Source organism: Somniosus microcephalus, chromosome 4 (assembly GCF_052327205.1).
Source record: "Somniosus microcephalus isolate GS21.2 chromosome 4, FLI_Smic_1.0, whole genome shotgun sequence".
NCBI lineage: Eukaryota > Metazoa > Chordata > Chondrichthyes > Squaliformes > Somniosidae > Somniosus > Somniosus microcephalus.
The window spans coordinates 333,524,405-333,549,751 of NC_140990.1; the positions used below are offsets into that span (position 1 = coordinate 333,524,405).

Sequence of the window (25,347 nt, forward strand, 5' to 3'; positions counted from 1 at the left end):
TGCTTACTTTCAGCGACTGGTGCACAAGGACACCCAGGTCTCGTTGCACTTCCCCTTCTCCCAATCTATTGCCATTCAGATAATCTGCCTTCCTGTTTTTGACACCAAAGTGGATAACCTCACATTTATCCACGTTATATTGCATCTGCCATACTTCTGCCCAATCACCCAACCTGTCCAAATCATACTGGTCATTGCCTGGCACTTGTGTGGTGTGAATATTACGTGCCACTTTATCAGCCCAAGCCTGGATGTTGTCCGGGTCTTGCTGCATACGGGCATGGACTGCTTCATTATCTGAGGAATTATAAATGGAGCTGAACGCTGCAATAATCAATTAAATAGCACCACTTCTGACCACCTGATGAAGGGAAGATCATTAATGAAGCAGCTAAAGATGGTTGTGAAGTGCTTTGGGACACTTGCTTTTTTTAAAAAAAAAAGTGCATTTTGTGAGCTATTGGTCTGTGTGTTGAATTATTCTTAATGTATTCTGATTCCTAGATTTTCCTTTTTGATCCTCTGTTGTAGACAGTCAGGTTTCAGTCTAATCTTGTTGTAGATGATATTCACTTTTTTAATAACAAAACAGATGATCAAGTTCTTGGAATTAGTTATCCAGGATTTCCAGTGCACTGGTCACAATCCAAAAATATGTTCTAATCAAAACCTTGCTATCAAGTACATTGAATGCAAAAGTCAGACAACAGATGTTCTATACCAAATCCATGCATAACTATTAAATACAGAAATCTTGATAAGTTTTTTTTTGTTAATTTGTGCTGTGCCTATTTTTCATGTCAGTCTGCTGTCCCATTTCCAACTGGACACGGCATTCCTTTGAATGCAAAATCTGTATTCGTTTCTACATTTTTGAGACTGGTTTACATTTAAAAAATAATGATTTGACTCATTACGGCTTTAATTTTTTTGCCTGCATGCCGTGGAAATTCTGGTCAAATGATTGTTGGTCGGATCTGTATTTTCCATGGCAGATCCAGAAAGGAGTTGCTTCTGCACGGAGAGAAAATAAAAACTTCACGGCTTGCTCTTGGATTCCTCCTAATGGTGGGCGGCAGAGGCCTCAGAGCAGGTGGCAAGTCTGCTTTCTCCATACAGGCCATGGAAAGGGAGGGGGTGGGGTAGGGGGTAAACGGAGGTTACCAAAAGAAATAGATTCCGTTTTTTTCATCGACTGCAGGTTAAATAGAATGAGATGTAAATGTGATGAATAGCTAACTTATTTAAATATAGTTGGGAAATCCCTAATCCGAGCAAAAAAACAAACTTGGCCAAATAATAGTGTGTTTACCAGGATTCTCCTGCACTCCTGCATGACAGCTGGTGTTTAAAAACACACTCCACAGGACACATGCTTATTAGACAGGGTGTGGAGGTTCTGGAGGCCTGTAATGCACTACTACAGATGCTCCTTCAGGGTAATTTGTGTGGGGTTTTTTAAATGCGAGTGCCTATTCTGTCAGTAGCTACATTTTTCTTGTTTCTTCTAAAACGTTCCCTTCTGGTAAAATTCCCACAACTTTTACATGTTTCTTAAATCAGTTGCTCAGTAAGTTGCCTCGAAATTTATCAGAGGTTTACTGATTCGCTGTTGCGTTGCTGGCTGTCTGGAGTAGGATTTTTGTGTTCTCTGGATTGTGCGCACTATGACAAACAACACGTGCAAGAGTGTTGGAGTTCTGGGCGACAAACTGAAGGACTTGCTCCATAATTTCACCAGTGGAAGGGTTTTGTTTAAGTCAAGGATGTTTATTGCGCATTTTATAGCACATTTATAGAACTGAAATAAACTGTGATCAGATTACAATTCGGGGCACAAGATTATTTTCACCTTCTGTAGAAAGGGAGCATATTTCCAAAGTAAATTAAACAGTGAAAGAAAGAAAAGCTTGCATTTATATAGCTCCTTTCATGACCACCGGACGTCCCAAAACACTTTACACTTCAAAAAATACTTTGGCTGTAGTCACTGTTGTAACATAGGGAACGTGGCAGCCAATTTGTGCACAGCAAGCTCCCACAAACCGCAATGTGACGATGACCAGATAATCTCTTTGTAATGTTGATTGAGGGAGACATATTGGCCAGGACACCAGGGATAACTCTCCTACTCTTCTTTGAAATAGTGCCATGGGATCTTTTACATCCACCTGAGAGAGCAGACGGGGCCTCGGTTTAACGGTACCTCCGACAGTGCAGCACTCCCTCAGCACTGGAGTGTCGGCCTAGATTTTTGTGCTCTAGTCTCTGGAGTGGGACTATGAACCCACAAACTTCCGAGTCAGAGGCGAGGGTGCTCCCAGTTGAGCTGCAGCTGACACAGTGAGCTTACAGTACGACTTGAACTGGGGAGAAATAAAAGCTATGAATCCGCATTTATGGGCAAGAATGGAAACTGGCTTGAGAAATCCAGTAAATAACCATCGAGAACCTGTTTCTAGTTTCTGCCTCAACAGATGCTTTGAATCAACCTGCATTGTTAACGAGGCTTTTTTTTATTTGGATTGCAGCAAAAAAATTGCACTTGAAGCCGCCCTGGTACTTGTATTTGAACTAAATGGTACAGGATGTTTGTTTCTTAACCAATATAAATTGTATAAGGAGCATCTTAAATACACAATGTAGATCCTCAGAATTACCCAATGCCAATGTAAAATCAGTGTTAATAATTCACCTGACTTCTAGCTGCATGCCAGTTTTAAAGTAACCTCTGTGCAAGCTAGTAAATGCATCCGTCCATTTTTTGACTGCATCTAGTTGCATACTGCTATATTCCTAATGCTTGCATGCTATTGGGATTTAGTTTGCTGTCGCCAGCCACCCTGTTGGATGTTGCAGTGTAAGTGTGGCACTTTTTAAATTTTGCTCGTTAACCTGGAGTGATTTGAAAAGTGATTGGATTCAGGTATCGGTGTAAATTAGTCGAAAAATCTCCCCCCTGGGGTTCTACTTGAGGGCTGGTTTAAAGGTGCCATATGTGGAAAATAGTTACTCCAAGTTGTCATGCCAGTGCATTCTTCTGTTGTGACTCATGGCGGTTTTAGTTTTGCATATATGTCCAGGTTTGGCCTGATTGTTTGGTAGACATGCTCTGTACCACAGTGTAAACTGAGTGACTGGCTTCAATTTAACCTGCACTCAGCAGCTGTTTTGATCAGAGTGCTGAAAGTTTTCCATAAACATACTGCCTGATCAGATTCCTGGCTCCACTTCAGCCCCACCGTGCACCACAGTGTACCTGCTGGGCAATAACTTGATGCTATCTTAGCTCGGGGGAAATGTTAGTCTAACTACCAGGAGGACTCTGATCTGGTGTGAATGAGACCTTTTTCTTGCATTGTAGTCTATTTGTAGTGAGGCTTGTTACAGCAGCTGAGCCCCCTTCTGAGATTAATTCCCCATTCGCACCCACCCCTTTTTATCCCCCAGAGAGACAATATTTTGTAGACCCCAAGAAGATTGCATCATTCAATCCTATTGGTTTCAAAAACGGGGGGGGGGGGAAGGGCGATTTGAAGTTCAAAATGCTCACCTTGCCTTCAGTCACGTAGAGATTGTGTGCCTCAAATAGCCAGCTGCTTTAAGGATCTCTACTTTCATGGCACGGAAATGTCTTTCCTTAACGGCAGCCTTGCGCAGACAGAGAGGAGGTGCATTATAGGGCAATCTCAGTACAGCATGGGATGTTAATATCCCCTTCAGCTTCTAGACATGGGAATTGGCCCTATGAGAGCATGCTATTAATGGGAGTAATGTGCTAGAAAACTAACAATCACCCCTTGTATTTTGCACTGAAGAGACCACAGACTGCCCACCATCCTTCTGTCCACTTTGGAAAGCAGGAAACGTCATGTCAGTTTGTATCGTTCAGGCCAAAACTATTAATTAAATTTGTTTACAAGTATAATTGTACAGAAGCAAAAGAATACAGCAAGTAATTAGCGGTACAAATTGATTGCCATGATTAGGCACGATTCCATTATTGTTGTATCATTGTAGCAGGATGGTTGAAGGCGAACTAGGTGGACCTTAGACTTTTATCATCTAGCAATTTCTATGTGCAAATATTTATAAAACTACATAGAACAAATCAATCCCAGATTATAAATATTTTAAGATTATATTGCTCAGTTCAACAATCTGCAGGACTGTTGCCGACATCCTGATCTGTTTATATGTGGGTGAAGTGATATCCCCGTTCTGGCGCACTAAGTTCCGCTGCCAGTTTACACAACTCTGAAAACTAAAGCTCACCGGTGTTAATTTTAAGACAGTCTTCATTTCAAGATGACTCGAGATGGCCAGATTAGAAATAACATTCATCTATAACCTCATTATTTGACACTTGTCAGCATTCAGCGCCATTCTCTAACCGGGAAACTACAAATAAAGAATCAATCAACAATTTGTTTAGCTTTAAGTTCCCAGAACTTAAAGAATTCCGACAGTGGTATGTGAATTTTGCATGAATTTAACTTCTCAAAAACCTGAGGTACTAGCCCAACCTCATTTGATTAAATTTTGATACAAGTCCAAAGATGTGCGGGTTAGGATGATTGGCTATGATAAAATGGACCCTTAGTGTTAGGGGGATTAAATACGTGGGGTTACGGGGATAGGGTGGGATATGTGTTGGTGTAGGGGTTACGGGGATCGGGTGGGATATGTGTCGGTGCAGGCTCGATGGGCCGAAATGGCCTCTATCTGCACTGTGGGGTTTCTGTGAATTCTGTTAACAAAGGTAGCTGTCTCCCATTGAAACTAACAGCTAGCTATCTCCTGAATGTACTTGTATATTGATTTCCCCCCCTCTCTCTTTCTTCCCCCCCCCCCTTTTTTTTTTTAAAACCCTAAATAATGAATAATCTGGTTAACATAAGGCCAGTTTAAATTCGCAATATACTGGACTATCTAAAACTTCATATATAAATACATGGTTTTTTTGAAGGAAGCAAGACCCAAGCTCGGATCCTATGATGGGGTCCAGATTTAATTCGACCTCTGGCGTGCAGCATAACAGGGTCATAGTGCGGCATAAGTGCTCTGTGTTCGCACCTTGTTTTGCTATTTGAGCTCCTTATTCAGTTACCTCAGTAAAAGAATTATTGGCAAAACAGTTGCGCTCCATCCTATTTCTAGACTCAATTTTTCCCCCCGTTTTATTTTCCTCTGCCAAGGTTGTTGCTTAACATATTCGATGTTCAGGTTGTGCCTGGTAAAGGAAATTATATCCTGTTTCAATGGAGCTCTTCATGGACTGTGGTGTTTGTATACATGGTGTTTGAGCAATAAGTGGAGGAAGCATTCTTTCACCAGCTGGGGTTTCTGCTCCAAGTCCAAGTTCAGTGTGTTGCTGTATAGAATATTAACAAAGCTGGTAGTGTTATAAAATTGGGAGTAATGTAGGTGCTGAACCAGGGCATTAATTCAATTGTGCGTGCTACAATGTGATTTTTATTATTGGACTGACTTGAAAGTATTTGCACTTTTCTAAAAATAAAATCATGAGCACATGGAGGCAGTTTCATCATTGTGGTTGAAAGAAGAAAAAGAGCTTGTGTAGAATCTTGCAATGAGGAAGTACTTCATTTTCAATACAGATAACCATTTCCTTGAATCGACCTAGATTGGCCACTTACTTTCCCTGAACAATCGAAGGTGGAAATGATTTATTTTTGAGTTCTGTTATTGTTCAAAAATGTATTGAACAACTTGGTTGTAAATTTTGCACGCCCACGTTGTCCTCAAAGATTTTAAACGCTCAGTGCCACCTGTTGTAGCATCATTCTTTCTATAAATGCAGGCATTAGTAAAAAGCGTTGAGGGTGACGTGACCATTGCTTGGCATTGACGTCAATGTGAAATCCATGGGACCACTTTTTGTACTTGTATTTGTATGAACCAACGTACTGATCTGTTGGATGAGTTCAAGTCACTAATACACACTTTTTTATCTTTTGATAACGGTTGGAAATCAAAATCAGAATTGAGATTGTGTAACTGCCCAAATTCAGTTACTTGTTCTGCGCACACACCCTTTCCCACCCAAAAATAAAGAACGTGTGTCTGAGTTTAATTCAGGTTAGTTCACGCTATAGTGCGTGAAATAACATCTGTCACAAACCTGACTTCACTTCAGTGCATCCAGTATGTAGTTTGGCTTTGTTTACTGCTTACTGTACATGGTAGGGAAGATTCCCATGTCTTGCAGTTGCTGCATATCTTGGTTGCAAAGCTTGCAAGTTTCATCCAGCTAGTTTTAACAGGGAACTTGGCACGTTAGGGGCAAGTTCTTTTCAGATCACTGGCTGTAAGTGGGATTTACTTTTGAGCAAGTTGGCATTTAGTATCTTTTAAATCCCATTTTAACTGCTTGGTATGGATTGCATTTCAGATTGTAAGTGCAACAAACACAAGTGCAGCGGCATGAATGGCCCGTACGTTGATATTTCACCTGGTACTACAGTGTAAACACATTGGGTCGTATTTTCCGACACCCGTAGGGACATCGGAAAAGCCGGTTTCAGGCATCCGAAGCGCATGTGCTGAAAACCGGTATTTCCGATCTGTCAAGAATCCTTGGCAGATCGGACACTTGCCCTGGAGAAGGGCCTCTGCGGGCGGAGAATTCCGCTTTCTGGAGAACCTCCACCCGCAGAAAACCCTTAGAAATCTTACACCTGGTAAAAGCAGCGTAAGGCCTGCTTTTACCAGCATAAGATTTGAAAAAAGTAAAAAAAAAAAAAATAATTCACTCATTTATCATTTAAAAATGCTTTAAAAAGGCGTAAGTTTATTTTTAGCCCTGTAAAAAACTTTAATTTTTTCAAAAAATTAAATTTTTAAAAATATTAAATTTATTGTAATTTCAACTCATTTAAAAATTTTTTAATTTATTGTTATTGGGGTTATTTCCATTCATACACTTGACCGATAGACCTGTCAAATATATGATGGGAGATTCCCTTCTTTGATTGGCTCCCCATGGCCCAAGTGATCCCAGGGACACCTGCGAGCCGCCTGCACCCCTGGGATACGTGGGCCCTGCACATTTCGAGTTGGAAAGGCCCAGGAGCATCCAGTGCAGTTAGCATTTAGTGAGCTCGGGTTTGAATCTTGGATCACTTTTTTAATTAAAAAAAAAAAAAATCAAGTTATTTGCAAAATTGAGGATTTTGAGGATGCTAAGTCTAATGGTCAATAAATCTGCTTTTCAGCACTGCATACAAGTATTTTAAGATTTCTGTGCCTACTTTTTGAATTTTAATTAAAAATGACTTCAGTCGTCAGCTGTTCCATAAAACCCTCCCGTGAGTGAAGTTGTTGCAGCTTTAACATCTTTGCTAACCTTAGTTTTCCAGTGCAATGTTTCTGACTGAAGATTGTTCTTTCCTATTTAAGTAGGTTCAGCTACAGAAAGCCAGTTCTGCAGTGCATATGTTGGATTTTACTAAATAGGGTTGAAAATCGATCACATGCAAAGCTCCCAATGCTCTCTAATAGTGTAATAGCATTTTGTGTAATAAAAGTTTTGCATTTTGTTTTAAAGTTTAGTGGAAGGGAGCCCCTTCATACTAGTTGATCAGTAAAGCAGCATTGCTATTGAATGGAATCAGCCCTGTCTCCTTCCTGCAGATGGTCACTTTCAGAAGATTTCTTAAAGAATATGGGGGGGGAGGGGGGAGAGAGGTGGTGACGAGCAGAGTTTGCACGAAACATCAGCTACAAAGTCCCTTCCAAAAACTGTCAAAACATTTTGCTTTCAAAGTGAAGATTGTAGGTCCTTTACATTTTCTTATGAATTCTTTTGTTTCCTTCTAAATGGTATCCAGTCTATAAACATTCCATTCATTGAAATTGGTTCTGTTTCTACATTTATGCGGTCAAGAAATATGACGTAAAATACGAATCCACTTTGCGTTTTAAGTAATTTTGCAGTAATACGCAACCTACTGTTTTGGCTGTTGTTTTCGAGCATTGCAAGCCGCCCGAGCCTTCAAAGTGCTTCACAGGAGCATAAGAAGACTAAAATTGACACCCAGCAAATGAAGGAGATGTTCGGACAAGTGACTCAAATCTCTAGCTGCTAGTTTAAAAACAATGGAATGTTGGAAGCTAATAAACTTCTTTCATTGTTTAAAAGTGGTTCAGTGGACTGGGGGGAGGGGGTTGTTTTTGAGCTGATTGCTGCTGTTCAAGCTGAAGTATTTTTGAAACTACTTTTTTTTCAGTAGCAGGAATGTAGATTAAGCCGTATTTGATGTATCATAAAATGTACAAGGCTTCATCTTCCATGAGAGTTCTCGGACCAAGGTGTGAAGTGCATTTGTGACCAACATTGAGAATAGTTGTAGGGGAATTTTAACTATTGATCAGAAAACTGGAGGGAGAGTGAATTGGGTTCCACAATGGATGCATCTTTGTCAAAGCACCTTGCATCAGGTCCATGCAAGATATTGCTGTTGATGATCTGGATTAAGTAGTTGGTGCTGAATAAACCTGGAATACTGTACTATAGTCAGATCATTAAACAGCAAGGTGGCGGGGGGCGGGGGGTGGTGGTGAGGGGAAGCAGCCTCTTTAGGGTCAAGCTGGTTCCAAATTGGCATGGCTAGCGGTGAGACTTTGGAAGAGACTGATCTTTTGTGGCATACTGTGAAATCTGAAACTAGGCAGGCAGGTTCGCAGTACAGTACTTAAGGACACTTTATACCTCTGTACACTTGGGCGCCCCTGAGGAAAGTGAGATTTGCACTTAGCAAATGGATCTCGCTTTAAATTTCTCTGTCATTTGGTTTGAAGATTTTTAAGCATGGTGATTGATAGCTTTCTGTACCCATCAGTAAAAAAAAAACAATCCTCGTTCTGATGCAGCATGGGCAGTGGAACTGGCCTATCAACTTTGACTCCTTTAACATGGCAGTGTAATTCTGACATTTTGCACCATTGGATAGATTGACAGTCCCACTCCACCCAGTTTAGTAGATTTATTTTAAATGGGGCAGTAAGAATTGGACTAGTTCTAAAACGAATACTTCCGATAATGACTAGTTCAGACAGCATTATCACAATCTACTAAATAGCACTTAATTTGATATGCTAAGTCTTTAAATCTGTGCCAGATTTTTGTGTGGAAGTTATGTATTTTCCCCTGGTTCCCTATCTCGACTGTATCCTGCCATTTTGGCAGTGGGGAGACTGGGGCTGCTGATCCACCCAGTGACTGAAATGTCACAAGTGCGCTGTCAGGTTGAAGAAGTCAAAGCTGATGTGGCATTTAAACTTGATAGAGACATTGGCCAAAGGCCAACCTGATGAAAGGGCTTTTTCAGTCTTGACAAAGGGTTTACACCTGAAACGTTGACTCTATTTCTCTCTCTCTCCATGGATGTTGCCTGGCCTGCTGAGTTTTTCCAGCATTTTCTGTTGTTATTTCTGATGAAAGGGCTCCCTGGTGTCACTAACTGCCATGAGGATTGTGATGGCCTCCTGTCAGTGCCTTGTTCTAGCACCCTGGTTGTGATTGGCATGTAGATCCAACCCCTGCTACTGTGGCACTCGTGTGTTCTACCACCTTTTAAATCATCATATTCTACAACCGAGAACTTTTTAATTGATTTGCATATTGTTCTCTTCAGTACTGTTGATGTTCCATTAAATCAATGGCTATTTGAGTGTACGTTTGATGTACTACTGCCTCTTCATTTGCTAACCTTTCCTTGCTCTACAGATAAACATGCGTGGGTGTCTCCCCAGACTCCATTAGAGTCTCAAAGTGCAAAGGCAACCCAAGGGCAATTTACCTTGCACTAAATAAAAAACAGCAGCAGGTCTCCACCTGGAGGTTGCAAATGAGCCACTCTAGTGCTGTGCACTGGTGTTCCATTGTTGTGACTTTGGGTGTTCCAGCTAGAATTTGGTGACATTGATAATTATTTTTACCTTTTTCCACCCATTCTACAGCTAGAAAGGCTGTTGACTTATTTCCAACCTGTTAGTGTCGCTGTTGAATCTTGAGCCAACCGCTAATGAGGTGTTTTTAAATCCTGTATTATTCTCTTCAGGAGAGGCGGTGTGCTGATTTTAAGTTAGCGTTCCCGTCCGCTCGATAACATTGTTATATGCTGTAGCTGCTGTTGGGAACCTTCTATATGCCCCATTATATCCTTTTGCAGGCTCTGAATGGCGTCTGGCTAACAAAATAATTGTTTAGTCAACAAAAAAAGGTATGCTGACAAATAACCTGTTTACTTTTTTTTAAGCTACTGCTTTGTGTTGTAAAATATCTTTTTATTCACTTAGAATAACTGCATAATGTGTGAGCTGTGACTATAGTTTGTCTTTGAGACAGCTGCTGGTTCGTGATGGAAATGAGGGGAAGTTGTGCAGCTGTACATAAAAACTGCAAGGCACTCGGAGAGAAAAGGGTTAGCTGCTCTCAAACTTCACTGCCAAGGCTTTCTGTGGCTTGCAGACAGGGTGCAGTGTCCCATTTATATCCTTGATCAAGACTTGGGAATATGACTACTGATAATACAAATGCTGCATTCAGGTTAGGACTGCGAAAGAGTTTTTGTGCTTCTGAAGTTTTACGTTCTCCTCCCACACTTTTTGACTTTCCTTTTGATACTTCTGTCAGGTTTGAAGCCTACTTACTGACCTTGATCCTGCTTCCTTAGTCGAATTGTCGTGCAATGTAGTTTCTAACTTGAAATATATAATGCTTCAAAGGTTCGGTGTATCCTGTGCTTCAAAGGTTCCGTGTAGGATGTGTCCGAAGTCTTTGAGCCTTCATTGCACTTTTATGCTAATTAAAATTTTTGTTCTGGATTATCTTGTTCACACAGCATTGAGATTGTGCTGATTTAATGTTATGACAGTTATGCAGTGGATCGCAGAACAATTTCCAGGTGAATAATATCCAGTGCAGCAGCAGATACAATTTGTCTGGACACACTGGGTATAGAGACCTGTTGATAAGCCTACAAAGTAATAAGCCATTCCTAGTTACTAAGGTAATGATGTGTAAGAGCCCCTTTTCCTTTTTGAAAATCTGTTGGTGTTATTCTTGTCATTCTTATAGTTTGGAAATTGTAAGAAAATGATGCCGTTATGATGCAGTTTGAAAAATTAAAAATTGATAAGCATTCACACTTTGTTTAAGTTGATTTTTATGAAGTTTGTGAATTGTCAACATACTGTAAATTAGATTTTTTTTCTTTAGCTCCTAATGTTACTGCTTGTTATAACTTGCTGCTTTATGTTGATCAGTGCCTGTTATGGTAAGAATGCTTTGTGGTATTTCTTGATTAGATATATGTCAAAATCACAGTAATGTTTCAGATTTCTGAAGTTCTGTTTCATATTTTAAACCTTGCAAACACACTTTTTTAAACTCTTCAACTTTGAGTTGTGTTTCCAGTCTGCTGCACTGACTTGTACAGGTGCTGTTATGATGGACACTTTCTGTATGAAAATTTCACCCGTCGGATAATGCATCGAGAAATTTACAGGATTGGCAAAGTGGAACAGAGCTAGGTGCATGCAGGTGAAGATGAAGTTGGTACTAGCCAGTTGACTGGGGTGGGATATGTGCAAGAGAATCGCAGCACTTGTGACCTATAACCCACTGCTGTAAATAATGATCATGTGACAAGGTACATTATGCCCACAATTAACAAAGCAAAGTGCATTACTCCTTTTACCTTTCTAATCAGAGGGCTTCAATGATTTGGGATGGAGGAATGAGCAGGCTATAAGATAAGATTCCTAATATGGTAATACTGTAGTAGCTCATTATATTCAGAAATTTTAAATCGCTTGGAATTGCGTACTGCTGTAGAGAAAAACTCTTCCATATGTTCTATGACCGCAACCAGTACTGTCTACTGTTTGTGCGTTTGTCTGAACAGAGACTGTACAATGAGTGAAGTCATTGTACAGGTCATTGTCATATATAGTATCACTTCTTCTTTTAGTTTCCAAACATAGCATGAAATTGACCAGAATTTAGCCTCCGTGCATGCACATGTTCCTTTCTACAAGATGCATTTGTATCCTGCACAAGTGCTGATCAGTTGAAATTGAGATTAAAAGCCATATTTGAAGTGTGGAGTTGTAGCCCAACTAAGTCGAAGACACTTGGTTGAGACCGTTTCAACTTTAAGCAGAGGCCATTTCTCAAAGCAATAAAGGAAGTGACCGTGAAGTACACGATTAAACTCTTCTGAGAGGCACTGGGAACATGTGCATCTGTTTCCTTGAATCAGATTATGGGAAATGGATTTTTCTGTCTGCAGAATGAGTCGTGGGGATTCACTCCTTCAGTAGTTACAGTAATTCTTTTCGTTTGTGTTCATCTATTAAGGATTTTCAGTTTGATTCAGGACTTGCAGTTATCCATCCTTTGTATTTGCATGAGAGGTGGCTCAGTGGAGTTTCTTTATTTTAATACTGGTGGGTACTTTTGCACTTGATTTCAAGTCTGTGTATACTCCAGTTTCACAATTGATGGAGCGATGTGAATGGGATATGTAGCAGACAAACAAATTGAACACAATGATCAGTTTGTAGCAGCCATGATCTGTGTGCCTCTGAACAGGCAGCAATGAGACTGGCTCCATTTGATGAATCGGGTTGATGCCAATATTAATTCAGATTTGTAATGTCAAGTGCCAATTCAATTTCAGACTGAATATAAATTTCCTTTTGCCACAATAAATGTGAGATTGGATATTTGGTGCAAGGGGATGTATTTGGAAAAGCAGTACATGCGTTGTGGAGTGATGTGGAGCAGGTTCTTGCCTTCTGTTCTCATGATCGATCTACTTCTTTTCACTAGGCTGTGTCTGGCACTCTTTCTCCCTCCCCACCCACCCCCTTTCCAGTGAAAGTAAGTCTCTGCTATTCTCATGCCCTTTAGTGGTTAAAGCTTTTACAGATATTTGTGTGCAGGTTGTCTGCTTGCCTCCTGGTTGGGAAATGCTAAGTGTTGGAGTTATTTGCAGATAAACCACGATCATCCTGTGAAATATTTGCCATTGCACAATGAGCATAAAATTTTGTTCGCTAAAAATAACAGTTAAATCATTAGCACTGTGGATTAGCATTAAATAGTGAAGTGTTCAATTAAAGCTGTGGGTTGCTGCAGCTGTTACTTGATGTTTGCTCTACCTTTTGTGCATTTGGTTTTGATGCTTTGAAAATTATTTTGCACAATAATTAAATAACTAGAGCAAAGTTAATAACAATAATTCTTTTCCATTGAAAGCACTGCAGCTTATTAAAGGCTCTGGAAACAGACTGCCTTTACTTTGACATACACCAGAGCTACTGATCAGATCAGTATATTTAGCGATTCTAAAGATGAATAGATTAAGACTGCCTTTGTTACAATTTGTATGTGTTGTATTCTTTTGATTTTTAAATAGTGGGATCTTCATTTCATGTGTTTATTTTAAAGATTGTGCCTCTTCAATATCCAGAAATTGTCTTCAATTTGAATCTGCTGTGGCCATATTATTGCAGTGAAACTTGCTGCTACAGTATTGTAAGCAGAAAAGGCAATCGGTTTGGTTTCATTTGTAAGATCCAAAATGAAACTCCTTTGGTAAAAGGTCTAAATATACAGCAAAATAGCCTTAAACCATTTCTTCAAAATGAGTTGCATTTCCAAACATCTCTCATTATCCTTCTTGTTGTATTCAACATTCGTTTGACAGAGAAAGGCATCAAAACGGGCTATACAGCATTTATTGTCCTAGTAAGATGGGAGTTATGAACCTACCTACTGAGCATCAACATGGGGTCTAACGTGTCAGTTTTGGGGAACACAATGCAAGGGAGAAGAGTGGAACCCAGAATGCTCTTGTGAAGTAAGGTTGTTTGTGTAATCTATAATAATAGGAACCAAGTTCTAAGAGATTTGGTTGTACAATAAATATTTTGAATATATAAATCGTGATGCTGTTTGCTAATGTAGTTCCGTTTTTATATTGCTGATCTGTTGGCAGACCCGATGGTAGATCAGTCCAAGCTTCACCTTTTGTTTTGGCCATCTGGGAAAATGGTTGACGTAATGGCTGTTGAACAAATCAGATTTAATCGAGATGAGCCAGAGGCCACTGTAGCTTGAACACAACATTGGAAAACACTTCAGTGGAGGATTACAAGCCACTTACAATTCCTCAGTGGACATTTTTTAATGTTACATTTTTTAAACAAAATGGAAGTTTTGTTTATTTGACTCATTTATTTTGATGAAATGAGAGGCACCATTTTTTCCATATGTTTGCAATAATAAAATGCAAATGGATGCATTAAAAGCAAATACTAGATTAACCGGTCAAAGACCCCATGACCATCGCATTTACATTAATTTGTTGACCGCAATTAGTTACCGTTTTGGAATCTCCACATCGAGTTTGACACTAGCTTTTGTTGAATTTTGTTATATGCAAGGCTGAGTCAACACCATTCACTCGCGTATTCCTGGGGTATTGTCAAAGACCGGTCGGTGACCGGGTGCTTTTACAATGATGAGGGGGAAGGGGGGGATGTGAGGGGTGGACATGAGCGATGAACAATCGTTTTTGTACTTGTCTGCAAATGCAATTTTTAAGCACTTTTCTCGTACAAAATTTTACAAGAATTATGGCTTATAAATATTCAGAGGCTGCTGCTTAATGCTGTTCAATCAAGCATGCTTGACCTTTTGTTACAAGTCTGCGATGAATTTGTTCTACCAGTATGACTAATGTTAAAGTTGCCGCAGACAAACACTAATGTAATTCTGTTTTTGAATCAGTTTATAGAATGAGAAGCAATGCCAGCATCATTACAGCTTCAAAAAATAGAACGTTTACCAAAATACATGTACGGTAGTGCAGTTGAACTTTTTTTTTAGTGAATTTTTTGGGGTGGCTTTTCATTTGTGACTGCTCTTCCAAACCTGTGGTCACAGCCAAAGTGGGAGGTGGTTTGGGGTAATGGTGCACTTGGCTGCGAGGTTTCCTTTTCACGCACTAATGAACAGGCATCTGGCTGTTGGTTTGTTTCAGCACATTGACCCATCCTGCAGGAAGCTAGCATACAGTTACTGAGTGTGACTGGGAACTCCCGCCAATTGATTTTTTTTTTCCTCTCAAGCATGAGGCTTTGTCATTTTGGAGCTGCTGTGGAGCTTCTGCAGGATACTAATTAAATAGCTCATTGAAACACGCTTCTTTTGAGGCACACAACAGGACATTGTACTTTGGACACTGAGGCTATACAATGGACTCAGTTCAGCAGTGTGTCAGAAGTCAGGGCCGAAACTTGGAAAGCCATTTTGAAGCCAGAGTGCATTTTTTTTAAAGAGGCATTCCATGTCTTTGGCAGTATTTCCATGTTTCCACATAGTTTTCTTTTAAGAAAGCCAGCAGTTCCTTTGTTTAATAAAACTGTAAATTTTCCCACAACAATCTAGCCGAGGAATTTATATTCAAGATAATATCAACTTTATGACCGTATAGCAACAACTGAAAAGCAGGCATGTTGGATCACGCTTATTCACTTCAAGAAATCTGGCCTTGGGCACAAATGTGTTTGTCTTCTGTAGGAGTGTTCAATGCTAAAATTTGGTGGAATTGGTGCCAAATGAGCTGAAGCGATCTTTGTATACTTACGGTCTTGTGGCTGCCTAAAGCAAAGCAAAATGGAGTGATGGTGAAGTTTAAAAGAGATCACTTGCTACCTTTTCAGACAAAGGGATTTGATCTATATAGTTCTGTGGCTTTTAGTGTGCAAAGCCAAATGCATCTAGTTTGATTTTTTTTCTTGTGTTGTATGGCATAGTTTGAGAGGGAGAGGATAAAGCGGTACAAATAATGGCCCGTATTTTCCGATGCCTACGGGTGTGTACGGGCTGTGTACACACCTGTAGGGACATCGGAAATGCCGGTTTCAGGTATGCCCAGCGCACGCGCTGAAAACCGGCATTTCCGATCTGTCAAGAATTCTCTTGACAGATCGGACGCCTGTCGTAGAGAAGGGCCTCTGTGGGCAGATAGTTCGCTTTCTGCAGAACCTCCGCCCGTTGAAATCACTTAAAAATCTTACGCCTGGTAAAAGCATGTGCAAGGCCTGCTTTTACCAGCATAAGAGTTTTAAAAAAGTTAAAAAATGTGTTTTTTTTCACTCATTTATAATTTTAAAATACTTTTAAAGGTAAGTTTATTTTTAGCCCTGTTTTTAAAAAAAAAACTTCATTTTGTTCAAAAAATAAAATTTGTTTAAAATTTAATTTAATGTAATTTTAACTCATTTTAAAAACGTGATGGTTTTAAAAAAAAATTATTTCGTGTTTTAGTGTCTTTTTCCAGTGATCCCCATTCATACTTTTGACAAGTCTATCTGTCAAAAGTATGAAGGGGGGTTCCCTTCTTTCATTGGATTGCCTGGCCCACATGATCCCAGGGACGCTTGCGAACCGCATGCACCCCTGGGATACGCGGGCCCTGCGCATTTCGACTGTGGAGGGGCCCAGGATCGGAACTGGCCGCACCTCGGGAGCCCTCGGGTAAGGGCGTAGATTTTTTCCCGATAGGAGGCTTCCTGCATGCAGATGCCTCCGATCGGAAAATACGGGCCTATCTTTGTTTTATTTTTACAGCCTGGACCAGCCAGTAGTCTAGAAAGGTGAATTTAGCTTGGATAATGTATATTATGGAGAAACACTTGCAAGTTATTCAAATCAACTTCATATGGAAACTAAAGACATTTAGTAAGCAGTCCATTTGTATAGATGAAAAACTATTTTAAAGTTAACTGATTCCTGCCTGAATTGTCACTGCTGACTATGTTGAATGATGGATGTTTTCAGTCAACCCTTCTGCATTTAATCTCTAACCCTGACTCATTTTAATTGCATCATACTAGGTATCATTTCCTGTTTTTTGCAGGGAAGGCATTGAGGGATGCGCAGGCTTGGTATAGTTTTCAGAGCAGTCAAATCCAGTGATTGTGTTACTGGTTGGGGAGGGGAGGAAGAGGGTGTGAGTAAAGAGAAAAAAGATAGTATGATCGCTTGTCCTGACATCAGAGGATAGGTTTCTACTTTGTTGCTCCAAATGCAGAGAAAAAGGTGGTCTGATGTGACAAATGTACATTAAATAGTGCTGTTTCTGTGCTTGATGAGCTCTAGTGCCACATGCCTGTTGCACCCTGGTTTCCTGAAACGCAGGTCACAGAGTGTGCATGATGTAGTAGATACACTGTAGGTGTCATTTCAGCTTAAATATCCAGGTATGACAAGGGCATACGTAATAGGCTTAAGTGGTTCTCTTAAAACAAGTTATCAAACGGCTCCCTCGATGGTTCACTTAATAAAGGCAACCATCAACTGAACCATACAAACCAGACGATCCCCAGTTCACTTGATGATCTGTGATGCGTTAGGAACATAGGAACTAGAGCTTGTTCGGCCATTCAGTTAGATCATGACTGATCTGCATTTATCAGCCTTGGTTCCATATCCCTTAATACCCTTGTCTTGCAAAAATATCTCAATCTCCATTTTTAAAATTTTCAATTAACCTCGCAGCAACAGATTTTTGGGGAGGAGTGTTCCAGATTTCCACTGTGGGGAAAAGTGCTTCCTGACATCACCCCTGAACAGCCTAGCTCTAATTTAAGGTGATGCCCCTTGTTCTGGACTCTTCCCACCAGAGGAAATAGTTTATTTCTATCTATCTTATCAAATCCTTTAATTATCTTAAAACATCTCAATTAGATCCCCCCATTAATCTCTGTAGTTAAGGGATATAAGCCTAGTCTATGCAAACTGTCGTCCTAATTTAACCCTTTAAATCCCAGTATCATTCTGGTGAATCTGCACTGCACCCCCTTCAAGGCCAGTATAACCCTCCTGAGGTGCACTGCCCAGAACTGAACGCAGTACTCCAGACGTGGTCTAACCAGAGCTTTATACACTGTAGCATAACTTCCACCACTTTGTATTCCAGTGCCCTTGAGATAAAGGCGAACATTCAATTAGTCTTGTAAATTATTTGTTGTACATGCCCACTAGCTTTTAGTGATTTTTGTACATGGACTCTTAAATCTCCCTGCTTCTCCATAGTTCCTAGCTGCTCACCATTTAGAAAATACTCTGGTCTAACTTTCTTGGGTCCAAAGTGGATGACCACACACTTCCCCACATTGAACTCCATCTGCCACAGTTTTGTCAACTCACTTAATCTGTCAATGTCCCTTTACAACTTTCTGCTCCCATCTACACTAAATTGTGCCAACAACAAACGTTGCATATATGGCACTCTCTTCCTTCATTTAAATCATTGATATATGTGATGGAAGGCTGAGGCCCCAGTACAATCCCTGGGGCGACACCACTAGTCAACACCTTGCCAATTGGAGTACATACCCATTATCCCTGCTCTGTCTCTTCTCTCCTAACCAATTCCCTACCCGTGCCAATAGGTTGCCTCCAATACCATGCACTTTCATTTTTACTAGCAGTCTCTTGTGCGGAACCTCATCAAATGCCTTCTGGATAATATCCATAGACATTCCCTTATCTACTACACTAGCTTCCTCAACTAGATTAATTAGACACGACTTGCCCTTTATAAATCCATGCTGGCTCTCTCTGATCAGTTCATATTTGTCCAAGTGCTCAGCCACTCTGTCCCTAACAATAGATTCTAGTAACTAGATGTTGGACTAATAGGCCTATAATTTCCTGGTTTATATCTCCCACCGTTCCTAAATAATGGAGTGACATTGGCAATTTTCCAATCCAAGGGGACAATTCCTGAAACAAGAGTGTTTTGGAAGATCATAACTAAAGCATCTGCAATTCCCTCACCACCTTTGATACCCTGGGTTGGATATCATCGGGTCCTGAGATTTAGCTATCTTCAGTTTCATTATTTTCCCCATTACCATTTTATTTGATTATATTAAATCTAGTAAGTTACTCCCCATGATTTTATTTTTCCTCATTAGCTGATCCTAGCTGGAGTGGCCTCAGTACCCAGCAGTGGGGGTTGATGGATGGGGAATCGGGCAGAGTACTCTCCAGATTACAGCCCATTGATATTGTGCGAGAGAAATGGTGAATTTGTCCATTTGGAAGTTAGCCCTGCCGAAGAACTTGCAGTTGAGGTGTAATTTTATAAAAATGCCAGGTGATCTGCCATGAGTGCGATGACTTCTGTCGTCCAAAGAATGGACTAGGTACTGGAGGGCAGCTACTATTGGGAAATTCTTTCCACTCCCACCCCCATTTTGTTTTGTATCCGTTATGTCTCCTGTTCCAAATCTAGAAATTTCTCCATTCCACACCCCAACTCTCTTTTTATATGTGGTTCCGCCTCTACAATCCTATAGGTTTTTAAAACTCGAACTTGGCGTTCCCTAACCACCATGACCACTTTGTCTCTTTCTGCTTATTTCAGTCTTGGACATTTAACTTTGCCTATTTGCTTAGTTTGCTCAATACAAAAGCAGCCGTCACTGTTTCATGTAAACTTTAATTTTCAAAAAAATGTTTCCTCTTCCAGTGAAGTTATTATAGCATTAGTTGGCCATTTCAGGTTCACATTTGTAATACCAAGAGCCATTTAAAATAATTGTGGGGATATTTGGAATTGGCTCGATGTTCTGTTGAGAACTATTGTAATTACAGGAAACTTTGATATCCGGCACCGACGGGACCGAGCTACTGCCGGACAAACCAGCGGTAATGTTAAAACATACGGAGCTTTTGAGCTCCGTATCTAGCAACAAACCCTGTTGCTTACAGCTTCTAAACAGTCGGCTGTAGCTTGCAAGCGTCTCTGTAGCTAAGCAACAGCTTTAGCTAGACCCTGCAGAGCCTGACTGGTGGGGAAAAAAAAGCAACGAAAAGAAAAAAAACTTACTGAACCGACTCCTGAATTTTGCCAGTGGATCGAGCATTCCAGACAGTTAACCTCCGGATAAACCAAAGTTTCCTGTAGATGGGTGTCTCAATAGCTTGTTCCACCCTTTCTCACTAAAGGTGTCCCTAGGCAGGCAACAAATGTGCAACACAGCATCTGTTTTTGTTTTTATTTTGAGGAACGTTAGTAACTTAGTAAAGCGGGTAGCAATAAGCATTCAGCATTTCTGTTTTTGGCCTGCTTATGGCATGTACTTTGCACTGTTTTTATTGGTTGGAGATAATTGAGTGTGCTCAGTGTTTGGCATTCTTGCTGTTGATTGGAAAAAAAATATGCATCGATTTACTAACATTCTGAGTGAGCAGCCTCGACTCAGCATTGGATGCTCAAGTAGGAGAAATCTCAAGTTTAGAGTTTGTTAGGACAGGAGTTTACTAATCATTAAATCAAGTGTATACAGTGTGTATTTGAGCACATCCACTAATTCCCAGATCTGCTTTTGCTGATAACTGTAATTCATTAACTTGTGCAAGAATTCCAACTGCAGTCAAGTACACCGCCACCATAGAAAACTAATCTTGCAACATAGAAAAATAGGAGCAGGAGTAGACCCCTCGAGCCTGCTCCGCCATTCGGTATGACCATGGCTGATCCTCTCTCTCGATACCATATTCCCGCTCTCTCCCCATACCCCTTGATGCCCCCTGTGTCTAGAAATCTATCTACAGTATCATCTCCAATATATTCAGTGACTTGGCCTCCACAGCCTCCTGTGGTAGAGAATTCCACAGGTTCACCACCCTCTGAGTGAAGAAATTTCTCCTCATCTCAGTCCTAAATGGCCGACCCTGTAACCTGAGACTGTGACCCCTCGTTCTAGAGCCCCCAGCCAGGGGAAACATCCTCCCTGCGTCCAGTCTGTCTAACATCCAGTTCTATCCTTCCTTGGAGGATGAATTATTTTGGTTTTGCCTTGGAATCACCAGCGTGGTCTCCTTTTTGTGTCTAGAAATTTTAAAATTAAAGTCAGTTCACTGGCCAACTTTTATTGATGTTTATCGCCCTCCGTATAAAGAAATGCAAATATAAAGGTTCAAATTGGGATATCATATGGACGTAGGAACGTACAGGATTGGAAGATTCTGCAGTCTCTGGCCAATCAAGAAACTAATAGCGCTCAGCCACCTATTCCTTCAAATATCTATTCTACCCACACTATCTGCCGAACTGGGGAGGGAGACATTAGGAGGAGTGACTGAGGCTAGGTTGAAGAGAGGTTTTGAGGAAGTTTTTAAAGTTTGTGAGAAAGCTACAGAGGCAGGGAGATCCAAAAAGTAAGCCCAAAGCAGCTGGGCCACTGTTCGTATAGTTTGGAAGTTGAACTTTAATGCATGTCCTCACTGCAGTACACATGACTCGAGGGAACAGGTTCACATTTAATAAGCAAGCACTTGAAATTATTTACAGCCATTTGGTTAAATAGGATATTGTGCGTAACCATGCTGGTTGGTTAAGAGGTCTGTGCATTTTTTGACATCTTTAATAGTATATGTACAGGAAACTCTCAATTTACCGGCACCTCAATAACCGGAAATCTCTGTTAACCGCCAAATTTCAGGAGTAGGTTCAGGTAAGTTTTACTTCATATTAGTGGCAGTTCCTGGATCTGTGGCTGTGTAACTGGGGTTCGTGCACTTGTTGCTAAGCAACAGGGACGCTTGGTCTGTGGCCAGAGTTCCTGCACATGTTGCTAAGCAACAGGGAAGCCTGGATTTGTTGCTGTGTACGGAGCTCTCGTACCTTTTAACTATATCTCTCTCTAATCCAGACTTTTTGATTAAACCGGCACCACGCCGGTCCCGTTGGTGCCGGATAATAGAGTTTCCTGTATTATAGCGGAATAATTGCCTTACACTTTAATGTTAAAACTATTTTATGAGATTGTTTTTCTTACATCTGCTTTTATTCCTAATTATGCTATTCCCTTTATTGCCACTTCTACAAAAAAGGTTCCCTTGCCTATGAAGTTTGGGTGGCTACCTGGATTTCTGTTCTGTTACATTGTCTGACGGACTTTGTACAGTTGAAGTGACCATTTGTTAACATGAGGATTTCTTGCATTTGATTTCTTCAGCATTTTTAAACTGGAAAACCTTTTTAAAATTCTTTTCCAGTTGATTAACATCTTTTTTATATGCATCAGTGTAGCCTGAAAATAGCATGCAAAATATTCCAGGTGACATTTTGTGTGAAGTGTATTGATCTACAGGAAACTTTGGTTTATCCGGAGCTTGTATGGCCGGAAACCTCGACCTAACGGCAGAAATCAGCAGCCGTTTTGTTAGGGTTTTTTTTCTTTCTTTTTCTTCTGGCATTTTTTCCAACAGTCAGTCTCTGGAAAGCCTCTCTGAAGCTGTTGCTAAGCTACAGAGACGCTTCCAAGGTACGGGCCGACTGTTTACAAGCTGTTGCTAAGCAACAGTGTTTGTCAGATACGGAGATGAAAACCTCCGTATCCTTCAACATTAGCGCTGGTCTATCTGGAAGTTTTCATAGATCGGCATCACGTCGGTGCCGGATATCGTAAAGTTTCCTGTATATCTCTTTCTACCCCCCCCCCCCCCCTCCTCTGATTTGGCTCCTTGATGGTTGCTTTTTGTTACTTTTTTTTCATGTGAGTCTTGACTGAGATAATCTAACTCGGCACCAATCAGGAATGTAAAATACTAGTTGGGCCACGGCTGCAGTACTGCGTACAGTTCTGGTCACCACATTACTGGAAAGATATGATTGCACTAGAGAGGGTACAGAGGAGATTTACGAGAATGTTGCCAGGACTGGAGAATATGAGGAAAGATTGGATAGGCTTTGGAACAGAGGAGGCTGAGGGGAGATTTAATTAAGGTGTATAAAATTGAGGGGTCTAGGAAGGACCTATTTCACTTAGCAGAGAGGTCAATAACCAGGGGGCATAGATTTCAAGTAATTGGTAGAAGGATTAGAGAGGAGTCGAGGAGAAACTTTTTCACCCAGGGGGGTGGTAGGGATCTGGAACTCACTGCCTGAAAGGGTGGTAGAGGCAGAAACCCTCATTGCATTTAAAAAGTACTTGGATAGGCACTTGAAGTGCCGTAACCTACAGGGTTTACGAGCAAGAGCTGGAAAGTGGGATTAGGCTGGATAGCTCTCTTTTTCGGCCGGCACAGACACAATGGGCCGAATGGCCTCCTGTGCCGTAAATTTCTATGATCCTAACCTGGGATCTGTTTGAGTTGGATATATTTCTTGAGGCTAAAGGAATCAAGGGATATGGGGAGAAGGCAGGGACAAGGTACTGAATTTGGATGATCAGCCATGATCTCGTTGAATGGCGGAGCAGGCTCGAAGGGCCGAATGGCCTACTCCTGCTCCTATCTTCTATGTTTCTATGACACAAGTCAGTGCATTTACCTACTTAAACCATCAGGGGAACCGAAGTATATATTTCTAGCGACAAAAAGGCATTGAGGGACAGAAATAGTACTCTAAAATTACCACATTGTTGGTTTAACTTCAAAGTACTGGCAACCATTTGAAGAATTGATGCGGGGGGCATTTTGCCTCAATGCAATGTGATCTTGTTTTCCTACACGCATCTTTGTTATTTAATAGCTCCAATAGCTGATTGTTGTATTGTGGTTGGCAGTGACATTTGTACCTTAATTTATTTCAGGCAATTAACTGTTTTTGGCGAATTAATTTAGAACTATTGCTAATCCTGAAATGTATTTTTTGAAAGAATCTGAAGAATTTCCTTGTATTAAGTACTAATTTTTTTTTTGTAGACCCTGTGTGGACAGTAATGACATCGCGCTTCCGGTTGCCAGCTGGCAGGACTTACAATGTACGTGCATCAGAACTGGCTAGAGACAGACAACACACAGAAGTGGTGTGCAACATACTTCTCCTGGATAACACTGTTCAAGCTTTCAAGATTAATGTAAGTTGATATAAATTCTTCTTTGAATGTGAGGCGAACTTTTTACTATTGGCTTTCCAGCCAATGATTTTGGCAAAACTTGTGAAAGAGAGCAGAACAAATGGTGATGCTGAAAAGATTGGTTCTGTGGAAGAAAAAATATGTACGCCATAGTTCTGTCCATTACATTTTTTAATTTCACTATTTTGGCGCAGTGCTCTAATTTCAGGGAATGAAATATACTTTTTGGAAGTATAAGAGAAAGAGTTGATAGAAAACAGCACTGTGTTGGTGAGCGAAGAAATTGCAGTAGGCTAGACCAACCTGCACTACCAGCTGGAGGAGGATAGTGTTGTTGTACTGAGAACTAGCGGTAATGTTTCAGTTTTCAGTGTTGCAACTAGTACAAAATCTGACTTTTTAAAAAAAATAATGAAATGTGTCCTCGTACATTACCAGACGTGTTTAACTCCTGTAGCTGATCATTAAACTTTAATTATACTTGTTTCTGTTTGGAGAAGACGACTATACGCATGAGGATGAAGTGATTGCACAGTGACGGTGAACAATTTTGACTAAGATGTGGAGATGCTGGTGTTGGACTGGGGTGGACAAATGTAGGAAGTCACACAACACCAGGTTATAGTCCAACAGCTTTATTCGAAATCACAAGCTTTCGGAGCGCTGCTCCTTCCGTCAGGTGAAGTGGAGAGAAGCATACAGGCACAGCATATATAGTCAGAGAATAATGCCAGATGATTACAGGTAATCTTTCTAACTGCCATTTATCACACCTCGGCAGAGAGATAATCACAGCAATCAAAGGTGTGAATGGTGTCCAAACAGGTCAGTCAGGAAAACATTACATCAAAGAACAATGAGGTGGGGTCACAAGGGGTCAAATGTTGCAGATGCTGGGGTCTGTATGAAAAACAGGAAAAAAACACACAAAACTAAAAACTTTGCTGGAAATCACAGCAGGTCCGGCCGCATCTGTGCAGAGAGAACAAGCCAATGACGCCTCGAGTCTGGATGACTCTACGTCAGGTGGGGTTACAATTAGCATGACGTGAACCCAAGATCCCGGTTGAGGCCATCCTCATGAGTGTGGAACTTGGCTATCAGTTTCTGCTCGACGATTTTGCGTTGTGTCTCGAAGGCCGCCTTGGAGAATGCTTACTCGAAGATCGGAGGCTGAATGTCCTTGACTGCTGAAGTGTTCCCTGACTGGGAGGGAACACTCCTGCCTGGCGATTGTTGTGCGGTGTCCGTTCATCCGTTGTCGCAGTGTCTGCATGGTCTTGCCGATGTACCATGCTCCGGGGCATCCTTTCCTGCAACGTATGAGGTAGACAACGTTGGCCGAGTCACATGAGTATGTACCATGTACCTGGTGTCCTCACGTGTGATGATGGTATCTGTGTTGATGATCTGGCATGTCTTGCA

At 40.9% G+C, this 25,347-nt stretch overlaps 1 protein-coding gene across 4 annotated transcripts in view; it reads left to right on the forward strand.

The window, feature by feature from the left end:
- Positions 1-25,347, forward strand: part of ptpn4a (protein tyrosine phosphatase non-receptor type 4a) — a 264,046-nt gene that overhangs the window by 42,061 nt on the left and 196,638 nt on the right. For all 4 annotated transcript variants that reach the window (XM_085986873.1, XM_085986872.1, XM_085986874.1 and 1 more), the window contains one exon: positions 23,768-23,922. In XM_085986873.1, the coding sequence (XP_085842999.1) occupies positions 23,768-23,922 (155 nt within the window). The remainder of the gene's footprint in view (positions 1-23,767; positions 23,923-25,347) is intronic.